This window comes from Nycticebus coucang, chromosome 6 (genome assembly GCF_027406575.1).
Source record: "Nycticebus coucang isolate mNycCou1 chromosome 6, mNycCou1.pri, whole genome shotgun sequence".
NCBI lineage: Eukaryota > Metazoa > Chordata > Mammalia > Primates > Lorisidae > Nycticebus > Nycticebus coucang.
The window spans coordinates 9,011,912-9,024,926 of NC_069785.1; the positions used below are offsets into that span (position 1 = coordinate 9,011,912).

Genomic DNA, 13,015 nt, shown 5'->3' on the forward strand with positions numbered 1-13,015 from the left:
GAGAGCCCCGGTGGTGTCCCGGGTCAGAGGCCACTTCCTGCTCCGGGGCTGTCCGAGCCAGGCTCGCATCGCGCGGCCCCCCGGCCCCCTGCCCGCGCCCGCCGCCTGCCCCGCGCGCCGCCGCCGCTGCGGAGACTCGAGCCCGCTTCCCTGAAGAGCCCTGCTTCTCTCGGTTCCCCTTTCCATCACCGCCCCCCGCTCCCTCCCCGCGTCTGCGATTCTTCCAGGCGCCCGGTGCGAGTGCGGCGTTCGTGAGTGTGTGTCGGGGTCTTGTGTTGTGCAAGTGTGTGTGTGCGCGCGTGTGTGTGCATGAGTGCGGGGCGTGCGGGGCTCCTGCGCTCCGCTCGCGGCCGCCGCGGGGGAAGGACGGACGGACGGCGCTTCCTCCTTCCGCCAGCAGCTCCCGGGCGCCTCGGCCCGGCCCGGGCGCGAGCGGAGCGCGCCTTGTCGGCCGCCGGCCTTCGGAAGGTCCCGCCGCGTCCCCCCTGGGCTGGACATGTTCATGTTCACGTGAAGATGGATTTGGTGTACGGTCTCGTGTGGCTGCTGACAGTCCTCCTGGAGGGGATCTCCGGCCAAGGAGTGTACGGTGAGTGCAATCGCGACGCTATCGTGACCTTGTGATTCTTAGGCTAGGCAGGCTGCCGACCGAAAACGCACTAGTCGCGCCGCTCGGGGCCCCTCCCGGCGTGGCTTTTGATTTACACTTCATCGCGTTATTGCAAGCGCCGAGGAGGCAGCGAGCGCGCTGCGGATTGGGCTGCCAGCCGCTCCCCCGGCGCCTGGGCTCCGGCGCGGAGTTGGGTTGAGCCGGCGGCGACGCACTCGTGCGGACGAGTGCTTTGCACTTGATTTATCCCCACGGGGAGCCCGAGCTCCAGTAGCCTTTGATTTAATAATGCTTGCGTGCCGCGGTATCGGTGCTGCGGTTTCCCCCTGAAGGGAAGCTTCAAGTGTGACCCTTTGGAGGCTCCCCACCCCTCTCCGCCTCTTACCTCTGCCTCTCCACCTTCCCCCTTTTCTGTCAATACCTACGTGCCTTGATTCTCCAGCTCAGGAAGTGGGGTGACAGTTGAGTCGCGTTCTGCTCCAGCCGTTGCCATGAGCACTGACTTGGGGAGGGGAAGATAGCAGGCGAGATTCTCGGTGCCAGACACAATTAAGGGACATGTTTGTGTGAATGGGTGAGCAAATTCATGAATGAACGGACGGCTAAGTCCGCGCGTCTCGGCTCCAGGGCAGGACACCAGCTGTCTCCAGCAGGAGCAGAGTCTCAGCTGTCCTCTGGAACCCAGATCTGGAAGGTTTAGGACCTAGAGAATGGCAGGCTTGTTAATTCGGAGCTTTTGAAGTCCTCAAAAGCAAATCCAGGTTCTTTTGCCTGTCAGTAGTTGGCACCCTTGGTTTTCGGAATTGAAATACTACACTACACTCACACGCACACGCACACGGGTCCTGGTTAATAGTGGACTGAAATCTAAGTCCTCTCTTAGGACAAGCAGGCGGTGCCCCAATAGAAAAATAACTTTTGTGTGCTCGAGGTATGGTGGGAGGGTCGGCGGCAGCCCTTGAGGGGACAGACGACCATGACTCACATACAGCACCCCCTACAGCCGGTATCCAGACGTGTGTGCTGGAAATCCAGCCCACTTCATCCTTGATCTCACTAGGGTTTGGACCCCAGCTTGCAGGGCTAGGTCAATGGCTGTCCCTGGGCCAAAAGGCATGAGTACTTGTGAAAGGGTTGGAGCTTTCTTTGCAGACTCTAGAGCAGACCACAGAGCAGAGGGTGTCTCAGTGGATTTTGAGTTCTTAGACTCTCTGGAAGGCGGGAGTGCAGCCCTGCGCAGGTGTTCATGGATGAACTCTGGCCATCAGACACAGCCTTTCATCTCTCCTCTGTATTCTGCCCAGGGCTGAGCAGTGCTAGGGAGAAAGGGGTGGGGTCCGCACCAGCAGCTGTGGTCTCTCCTGTGCTCCATCCGCCACTCCCCTCCCATGTCTTTCCCATTGCCTTCCTGGCTCAAGCTAGCAAGCACGCTTCCGTTCTTCCATCTCTAAGCATCTGAACTTCCCTCTCCTCACTCCCTCCTTCTCAAGTGAAAGACAGGTTGTCTGGTGGTGGTGGTGGTGACTTGGAGATAGGATGTTTATGTGTGGGGCGTGTGTTGGAGAGAGATGCTGACTCTTCTGGCCACTTCAAAACTGCGGGGACAGCAGGAGATAGGGCCTGAGAGAGAGCAGGAATTCACTTGGTTTTCATGTGACTCTGCTGCACTCAGGTGTCCCCTGAACCCTTGAGAGGAGCTGGGCTTCTAGAGATGGAGGAGTACTGTGGTTAGAGCCTCAAGAGCAGAATTCCTCTTATTCCATATCCGAATCTGTGTTTCTCTTTCATTGGTTCAGATCATCTCTGCTAAAAGAAGTTTTTGGTTTTGTATTGTTTTTTAAAATATGTGTGCCTTTCTCTGTGTGGGTAGGGGTAATGAGAAGTGAGAAGGACTATGGAAGCAGCAGGATCTTGATGGAACTGCCTGAGTTAGAAAGGCTTAGTTCCATTTTCCTATAATTTCTTTGTGGTTCAGATTATTTGTCTTGGAAAGTCTCACGATGGACAGTGGAAAGGAGTAACAGTGGAGAGAAATAGGAAACAATTTTATTAACATAATCCTGTGCCCATGTCTGTTAACAGTCAAGGAGAGGTAGTTCTGCCACTGAGCCGGGGACTGTAATGAAGACGGGGTCTTTTCATGTAGGTTTGTTTTAATATTGACGTGGTCATTAGTCACGTAGCTAGGAATAGAATTGGCTTTGTGTGAGAAACATTAATCAGAATTCATGGTCATTGTAAATGTCACAGCTAGTAGGTGGGTAAAAAAAAAAATTGTGTATTACTTTTCAAGTAGGTCTTGCCTATTACAGAAGTTTAAGTTCTCAAAGTGTCACGTGATCTTTAGCATCAGCATGACCTTGGGACTTGTTTGAAATGCAAATTCTCAGGCCCCTCTGAGACTTTCTACATCTGAAAGTCAGGGTGTGGGACCCATCCATTCCTGTTCATCACCTCAAGTGATGGTTCTGATGAACACTAAAAGTCTGAGAAGCTCTGACCTAGACCGACAATTTGCTTTGACTTTGTAAATCATGACCTTTGTTAACATAAGGTAGTGTTACTGTTGTCAAAGCATTTATAAGGAAGGAATCAGTTTAGTTTTATTTAGTTAAAAATTGATCAATTATAACAGATGTAAGATTTAGTGTAAGGCTGGAAAGTGTATTTTGAACATTTTACTTAAAGATCTTTGAAAGTGATTAATTTTAAAAGTAGATAGAAAATTTCTAATATAAAGGTCCGTATTTTCCAGATGCAAACCATTCATACTACACAGAGTATTATTTCTTAACTCTGTCTTCTGTTAGCCAGGTTCAAGAGGAAACAAAATCACCTTCTAGGTTACTCAGGTGAGATAACTTCATTGTCACCTAAAATTATAATATTTACATTAGTGGGTCTCAACCTTCCTTATGCCGCAACCCTACAGTTCCTGTAGTTAGCCAGCCACAGGTTGAGAACGGCTGATTCATATGCTTCAGAGTTGTGTCTTTCTAGTCTTCTTTTCCTAGAATGGTGAGGCAATCCTTTCACTTCTCCACTTCTGGCTCGAAAACTCTGATCATGAAATTCAGATTTTAAGTTTTAGGAAAATTGAAAATATTTGTTAATGCATGGGTTGTATTGCCTCTAGTACTCCAATTTTCTTCTTCTCATGCCCACTCAGTTCTACAACCATGTGTATAAAAGTTTCTGCCATAGACCTAGGAACTGATTGTCATTTATCTTGGAATTTTTTTTTTTTTTTTTACCAAACTAACTGCACGGCAGCTAAGATTTATATGTGATGTGGCAGTTGGATAAGAGAGATAGATTATCCTTTAACTGCCTGTCTACCCTTGGTCAATAGTTCTGTCATTAAAATTTTTTAATGGGATCTGTTCTTTATATTTCTTGCATGTTTCCTATTAGATATGACATAATAATAAAGTGAATTATTTGAAAACACTTCTGAAAGATTGCAAAACCTCTTCATAATAGAGAGTACGCACACATGTGTGTGTGGACACATACACATCATAGTCATGCGGACTTCCGAAGATATTTAAATGAATAATACGTATTTGGAGATACATATTTTTAAAATTTACTTCCGTACACTGTAATTCTCACTTCTGGAATTTCGAAAAGCTATTGGAATTTTCTTAAAATCACACGTAACAAAAACCATTTGTAGTATTTTGAAATTAAAAAATAAAAACATTAGAGATGCCCCCATTTTTTTCCCAAAACATTCTTGATATCTTAAAGTTTTATTTGAATTTTCTTGTTACTTAAATGCCACCACTGAAAACCAAAATGTCATTAAATCAACAATGAGCTGCTATCTATTTCTGGCATTATTAATTTTGTTGTGCTCACCTTGCATCAGGGTTAGCTCAGGTAACTAATAGACGTACCATCAAGGCTCAGCATGTGTGTGCTTCACGCTTACTCACATATCTAGAGCTAAGTGAGCTGAAGCATTTTCCTAGTTTTGAAAGTTTTCTTCTTATGTTATTCTGTGGTAGTAAATTGTTTGGGTTACTTAACTGTGTTTTATAGAGATCCTGTTGATAATGACATATTCTCTAGAATCATACCTTGTGTAAACGTCTCAGTTGGCTGGCTCAAAAAGGAAAAACTTCTCCATTGACACACTGTATTTTTACTCCTGATTATCACACTCTTAATTTCCAAGGAAGATGCTAAAATATTAGTGCATCAGCAAAGACAAATTCCCACTACAAACAACAACAACAAAAAAAAACACAGTAAAACTCCAGCTCTGAAAAGCTTCAGTGGGGACCAAATCAAGCAATGGCTTTGTGTTCTGATGACTGTCCAAAAATAGCTTCCAGAACGTGTTAGGTATTACACATATGTGTCAATCACATGCTAACTTGCGGAACACGTTCAAGTGACAAATTAACAAACCATATATAATAACCCTATGTCTATAATATACACTTTATATATATATGGTTTGCCTATAGCTGTATCTATCTGAGATATACATGTATATCTCATACAGTTTAAGAATGGCACCCCAGAGAGCAGCTAAACAGAAATAACTTGGTGGAATTAAGAACAAAGAGATAAGACAAGAAGGTCCCGGAAGACACTTCAGACCGTCAGTGGGTTGACTCTGGATGGGCACATTGATTCAAAAGGACCAAGATGCTACGGGAGGTCAGTCGGCCATTACAGCCAGACTGAGGACATAGCTGACCTCATAGCAAAGTTATCCTAAGGTATATTTATTGTGATTTTTTGTCCAGATTGGATTTCAAGAAGCCCTGTGATGAGATACTGCTTTTGACTGAACCATATTTAGGATGTCAGCCTGTAGGAGAAGATGACTTTAATAATACTGCTAAAAAAAAAAAAAATCAATCCGAAGCTCTGTTACAGTCTTTTCTCACCTCTTTTCCCCTTCCTTACATGACTTTCCCTGCACACTCACCCACTATCTTAGCTTGGCTTCCATCTTATCTTGGGATAAATTTTGTCCATTGGTGCTTGCTGATCATATTACTGCAATTTCACCTGCAAAATGGGTTTATTGTTTTATACTATATTAATTGCGCATGTGCTGTATGTCCCTGGGGAAGCCACCGAGTGGGCTAGTAAGTACAGGATATCCCATAAGTCACCATACATGGGGACAGTGTTGCTATATGTACCTTATTAACAAGATATTCATTACAAAATTTTACAAAAAAAGTGGTCAACAGGTAGAGAAGGCTTGTAAATTCTTTGTAAAATTTTGTAATGAACATTTTGTATTTTAGATTGAGCAAATTATACATCAAGCCTATGTTATCATTTTATAGTGAATAGGTAAGTAGGATGCCAGGGTGCAGACAATTAAGAGTCAGAGGTTAAAATGTAGAGATTAGGTAACCCTAGTGAACATGTTACAAAAGGAATTCTCGAAGGCATTCTTCATGATCTTGATTTCTTTGATTAATTTTATTGTCTTTGGTTATGATTCTTCATCTTTACATTTTAATACTATTTTATTTTTATAGCTTTATGATTGTAAAACACCTTAAACTTTTCTTGAGAAGAAGGACACAAGCACACTTTTCTGAACATGACTCTGTATTGTTTTAAATTTACTATTTAAATGTCATTGGATCACGTGCAGGACTATTTAAATGTTCACGACTCATGGGGATGGGATTATGTCATGAGCTTTTTGAGTTCTCTTTATATTTTAGTAAGACAGTATCAAGAACCATAGTCTTGGATTGCTCTTAAGATCTATAGGTGATTTTTCACTTATATTTTCTGTGTTGGCCCACATGTTGTGGGAAGAGACCCACAAGAATTGGGCTCAAAACTTGTAAAACCCACAAAGGCAACAACAAACAGCCAGATGAACTTGCCTGGCTCTGGAATTGACCTCTAGACCTTGTACTCTTTGTCAGCTAAAGCTAACCAGGGGAATGTGATATCCGCTCAGAGTTAAATTGGGGAAGGTCTTTTTAAATTCTCCTTTTAGGCTATTTTGGAAAAATATGAAAACTGTTATATTGAATGTTTCAAGTATGAATGGAATGAATGTTTTCAGCTTCATCATAATTGCCATTAACTAAATAGTTCCACAAAATGAAATTTTATTTCTTTCCTTCAGTGACTATTGATGTAAATAATATACTATTTAGAGGCAACTGAAAAAATGATTGCATTCATAGAAAACTATATCCTATTTTTGTTTTCAAGCCTAATTAATCTCTTGGTCCTGTAAAATCACAAAGTTATAAGTAAGAAGAAATTTTAAAATCATTAAATAACCTCAGTAATTTAAGACACAGAGGTTTTACTATCATGTCAGGACGTCCTATGGGATTTGTGAAATTTCTTTTTTCTAGGGTCTAGATATATTTACTGTAGGAACATTTTTTCATTTGCAAATTACTAAAATTTCTCATGAATTTCCCATGCTCCGTTATTGAGGTCTAAACTTAGTTATTTGCATTTTATGCCCTCACAGTTCTATTTTGTTTCCTAACTATACTGCCTTGCACAGATCCCATTTAAGCTCTTTTCATACTGGTTTCTTGCTACTTTTCCAAGGCACTCTGTCATTTCTCATCTTGTATTTTGAAACACTTTATTTCTTTTTCTATTGATTCTATCAGTTGAAATGAGTAAGATTAAATGAGTTGAAATGAGCAGATAAAGGATTTCTGCTTTATAATCATGCATTCCTTAGGGGTTAGAATCAGAGATGAGATTGTCAACTATTAGGATCATATTTTTTGGCCAATAAACATTGAACTGTAAATATATCATTTTAATACATGTTATGATAGGGTTAGCAGTATTAGAAATTATGATGTAGTTTACTCTTATTGTCTTTTAGTCTGTATGCTACCCCTACAACTTTGGATAAAACTAGGAGACTTTAGTTTCTTTCTATTCATGGCCATGTCTATATTAAGGACTGTCCTGTGAGGATCTGAGGTCCCCAACATCTGACCACAGACCAGTAACAGTCCATGGCCTGTTAGTAACTGGGCCACATAGCAGGAGATCCTGGCCTCACAGCAGATGGTGGCTGGTGAGTGAAGGAGGCTTCATCTGTATTCACTACCACTCCCTGTCACTCACGTCACCGCCTGGACTCCACCTCCTGTCTGATAAGTGGTGGCATCAGATTCTCATGGGAGGTCAAGCCGTACCGTAAACTGCATGTGAAGGATCTGGGTTGCACACTTTTTATGAGAATCTAATGCCTGATGATCTGAGGTGCAGATGTAAAACACACTTGAATCATCCCCAAATACTCCTCCACCCATAGAAAAATTGTCTCCCATGAAATCAGTACCTGGTGCCAAAAAGGTTGGGGACCCTTGCAGTGTGGTTGACAGAGTCAACTATTGATATGTTATTTTATTTTCAAGCAATATATTTCTTGTCTTACTTTGTTGTAATGGGAATGGAAAGAATCAAAATAATTGAGTGAGTCCACAGAAAGGGAAACCCGTCTGTCTGGAAGAGGAAAGGTTTCCTCCCAGCTGGATGTCCCCGAGTCCTAATGGACAGCACAAAAGGCAGCTGAGATCTGAAAGAGGGGAGGAGGAAGGGAAGGCTATTACAAAAATGCTTCTGCCCTTTAAGTAATGGCAAAACGGCAAACTCATTTTTTTTTTTCCTGAAGTAACTGGAACTTTTCTCAAATGCATCCTACAGAGTAAAAATGAAAAATGTCTGTTGTGTGGCTGAAGGACATCTTCAGGGAGAATTTTCTGGTAGGAAAAGATGAAGTGATGAGGGGCTTTTGACAAAGAGCCTATGTCATTTTCAACCACGAGATCATTCTTTTTTGTTGATGGATTGCATGACTTGGGAATGTAAGGAAAGGTGGGTGCAGACTGAACGTCAGCCCTGTGGCTGTTACTTTTGAGTGTAGCTGGGTTGGGTTCCTGCCTCACCTCAGGGGGACTTCTGTCTGAGGAGAAGAAAGCAGATACTATGAGTGTCCTACGAAGGATGGAAAGTACTTAAATAAGATGTGCTTCTTGTATTCAGCGAGAATGCTTCACAGGTTCTAGGCAAATTTAGGTAACGTTCCAGTAACTTCAAAGTTAGCACATTAACGTTTCACTGCTGTGGATAAATGATCCAGCTGTGTTGTAAGGGCTGTAAACTCCAAGAGGTTATAAGTTAATTAAGGAGATAAAAGCAAACGGAAAAACCAATAATAAGACTATGAGAAATACACAGATGTTTGTGCCTAAGCTAAAGAGAGCTATTCCATACAGAAGCTGTCATGCTTGGAGGAAACTTCAGAAAGCTGGTACATCAGGCACTGAGCCTTGAACATGGGTTGGCATGATACAGGTAAGGGAGGGGTGAAGAGCAGTGCTACGGCGTGGACCCCAGCGGGGGGATAGTGGTACAGAAAGAAAAATAGCCCTGGATCAGATGTGTAACAAAGCGTAAGCAATTTCTCAGAGTTTATCCCAACTTTAAACTGTGCCTTCCCCCTCCAAAAGTCTGGAGGTCTGCAAAATAAATGACTGTTTTGATACTCTGGGACTTGCTTGGACACTTAACGTCCCTCTAGTTTCTGAGGTGTTATCTGTGCAATGTGAAGCTAATTTAACAGCTCTTCGGAAGAACTCTAAAGGCAATTGTCTGTAAAATTCCTATGGGAAATGGAGCTCCCTCCAAATCTAAGCAACCTCAGGAAACTTGGAATATACATGGCAGCTCCTGTCTGAGGCAAACTCAAAAGACTTTTCAAGGCTAAAAAGAAGTGTTGCTTAGAAGCAGCAGAATATGACTCTAAGTGACTGAAAGCATCACATTGTAATGTGCGGCCAATGAGACAAATGCATTGCCCTTGCGAAAAGGGAGGCACATGCTTTTCCTGTTGCTTGTCATCACCGTGCAAGGCAGCGTGATGTAGTTGGATTCTGCTGGGTTACTTGGGCTTTCTTCTTGCCCTGCTTCTGCTTTCGTGTTACCTCAGGTCAAAATCTTAATCTCCAGCCTTGTGCTTCCACACCTAGGAAACTCTGAGGAGAGTGGACTGATGCTACCAGCTAGAATAAAAGTGCAATTGGGCTTTTATATCCGGAGTAGAAGGGGGAGAACACGGAACATTTCCTTTCTCTTCTTTAAAAACTGCATTCTTAGATGCTCTTGCAATTGAACCTCATAATAGGACAGTCACTTAGTTTTTAGAACAGAATAAGGGGCTAGGAGATAACTGGAAAAAAATATTCCAGTTGTTTCGGTCAAGCAGAAAATGACTCCAGTGGTGTATTTTTAAACACTAGCTGTAATATGTGCATGAAATGCCATCAGTGTTGTATTTCACATGTATGCGTGCGTGGTACCGGTCCTCAGGCTTCCTCTCTCCATCCATGCAAGGCTGAAGTTTCTCCTTTTTCTTTTTAATGATGGTGGTGGGCATGGAGCTGGTAACCCCCTCCCGTGAAGAGCTTTAGAGAGCGTGAGTGTAACCTATGTTACATGGGTACATTTATCTTATATAAAGATGTGTATGTTCAAATAGATGTACACATCTTGTTTTTATGTCAAGGAGCAAGAATATTTTTAATACCCTCCATTTCAAGCCTGATTGAAAAAATAGCACTATATAAAAAGAATTCACCCAAACAAACAAAGAAAATGTATGGATGTAGTTGTAAGAACGCTTATAATTTCTAAATAAACACATAAAATGAAGATAAATCATTAAATGGAGTTCTCATAAAATTATTTTGTAACATCTTCTAATTTTTGTTCTAAAGTAACCAAAATTACTGTTTCTCACCTACTCATATAATCACTGAAAAACATCTTTAAAGTAGAATTAACTGAAAAGGCTGAATGGGGTTTTATTTAGTCTTAAACAGTAATAACCACATGCATAAAAAGGATTTTTAGACACAATGCATTTTAATTCTCCTTGGCACTTACTTTGTATTTTTTGATAGTGAAAGGTAGTTCACTCCTATAATCCCCATTCATACAGTTAACTAGGTGGCTGCAATTGCTTAATTGAATTAGTCTTCTGAACATCAGAACATTAGCTTAATATTAGTTCAGCATATTGGTCAGGTACCTCTTCAGACAAACTAGATGGCTGCCTTTACTCAGGACTATAAAGAAACATCAAAATTGTCAGTTGAGAAGAATTTCCCCATCATGTGGAGGGAACAATACTGACTTTGCTAAAAAAAGCCACCCTAATCATATGTACACCCTGGACACTGAGATATCAACAGACAGAACCGCCAAGTGATTTCAGAGTTAGAAGTCTTACCTTGGTATCTCAGAATTACAGTTTCATGCTGGTTCGGAACATGTATCTTTCTTTTTTTTTTTTTTATGGCGTATGTTCCATCATTATCGTGATTTTCTGTCAGCCTTTGAGTCACTTATGCTTTTCATGTTCACACTGGTCTATATCACCTGTGCGCTTCGCTTTAACAAAGCTACTCTATTCATGTTAAAGAGGCTTCAGTCTTACCCCACAATTAATTATGACTCAATCTTTGGCTAATTTTGGTCTTTCATTGTCATGTACTGGTTCATCTTAACATACTTGGTTATGGTGGCACAACTCTCTTTCATTATGACCATTCCCTGAAATGTTGTAAACCACACAATGACATCATCATTGTGAAAATTGGTGTTTAGAAACCTCCCATCTTTCCCCAAGACAAGAAAAACTCTCAGTAGGCTGCAGCCTGAAATAATCCGCCTTTTTACGCAGAGGCTGTTTATTCTTTGATTATTTCCTAGGCCTCCCTATCAGTCACCCCTCGGGTTGCAGCCGTTGGGGTGGGAAATGGCCTATGATTTTACTGTTGAACTCTGTCATCATTACCTCATTTTGGCTAAGTTTTCCAAAAGCTTTTTTTTTTTTCTGTCATCATTGAAACTTATGGTTAATGTCTTAACTGTCTAAGCTGATTTATGCAAAGAAGTACTTTGAAACTTTTATGTTTAACCACTTTCCCAGTTTCAGAGGTCTGAAGAAGGTATGTCCATATATGTCTGTATAGACACACACACACACACACACACGTATATTTATATACATACAGGTGCACATTGCAACTACATATATTTGTATGTACAGTATGTGTATACATACATACTTTAAAAATACAGATTCACATATAAATATATTCACTACATAAATATGTATAAGAAAGTGTGTGTGTGTATTCAGTAGTAACTAAACTTTACTTTGGTTAATCTCAAGGAACTAGGTGGCTTTCCCACTTGCCTTGCAAATCTGACTCTTATTTTTGGAAGCAGGGTAATGTGATCTCTCACCAAATATTCATTTTAATTTTGAAATATTTTTTGTGATAAACTCATGTTTGTATTCATGAGTTTACGACATTACTTTTGGAAACTCTCGTTACTTTTCTTCTCTTCTTTTTTTATTTATTATTATTTATTTTTTTATTAATATTAAATCATAGCTGTGTACATTAATGTGATCATGGGGCACCATACACTGGTTTTATAAATAGTTTGACACATTTTCATCACACTGGTTAACATAGCCTTCCTGGCATTTTCTTAGTTAAGTTGTGTTAAGACAATTATGTTCTACATTTACTAAGTTTCACATGTACCCTTGTAAGATGCACCGCAGGTATAATCCCACCAATCACCCTCCCTCTGCCCATCCTCCCTCCTCCCTCCCCTCCCTCTCCCTCTTCCCCAAGTATCCAATGTACTCAGCCCTACTATGAAACTAATTTTTGGCTTTCATGTGAAAGCTATAACCCAGTTCTCTTCCTTTTTTTAGGTTGACAAAACAGAAATGTTTCTTAGCTCCATAATACATGCATTATTTATTTATTTATTTTGAGACAGAGTCTCTCTATGTCACCCTGGGTAGAATGCTGTGACGTCACAGCTCACAGCAACCTCAAACTCTTGGGCTTAAGCAGTTTTCTTGCCTCTGCCTCCCAAGCAGCTGGGACTACAGGTGCCCACCACAACGCCTGGCTATTTTTTGGTTGTAGTTGTCATTGTTGTTTGGCAGGCCTGGGCTGGATTTGAACCCACCGGCTCTGGTGTATGTGGCTGGCACCCTAGTCTCTGAGCTACAGGCACTGAGGCTTGTTGTTGTTGTTGTTATTGTTGCCATTGTTGTCTTATCTGGCCTGGGCTGGGTTTGAACCTGCCAGCCTCTGTGTCTGTGGCTGGTGCCCGACCCACTGAGCTATGGGTGCCGCCGTGCAGGTTATTCTATCCACATTACAGTGATTTATACATCTGAAGTTACAGATGTGGCAGTTACATACGTAGAAGACCTTCCCTGCCATTCCATTAGTCAGGACCTTTTGGTAGTATTCTCTGCTTTCTAAGTGAGAAACACATCAAACATATCTGCATTCACATCTGTTTTCTAAAATACATGCACAAACC

The 13,015-nt window shown here is 41.6% G+C and overlaps 1 protein-coding gene across 2 annotated transcripts in view; it reads left to right on the plus strand.

Annotated features, from left to right (window-relative positions):
* The first annotated feature begins 264 nt into the window (after positions 1-264).
* Positions 265-13,015, plus strand: part of MDGA2 (MAM domain containing glycosylphosphatidylinositol anchor 2) — an 838,509-nt gene continuing 825,758 nt past the window's right edge. For both annotated transcript variants that reach the window (XM_053595463.1, XM_053595464.1), the window contains exon 1: positions 265-589. In XM_053595463.1, the coding sequence (XP_053451438.1) occupies positions 310-589 (280 nt within the window). In that variant the 5' untranslated portion in view covers positions 265-309. The remainder of the gene's footprint in view (positions 590-13,015) is intronic.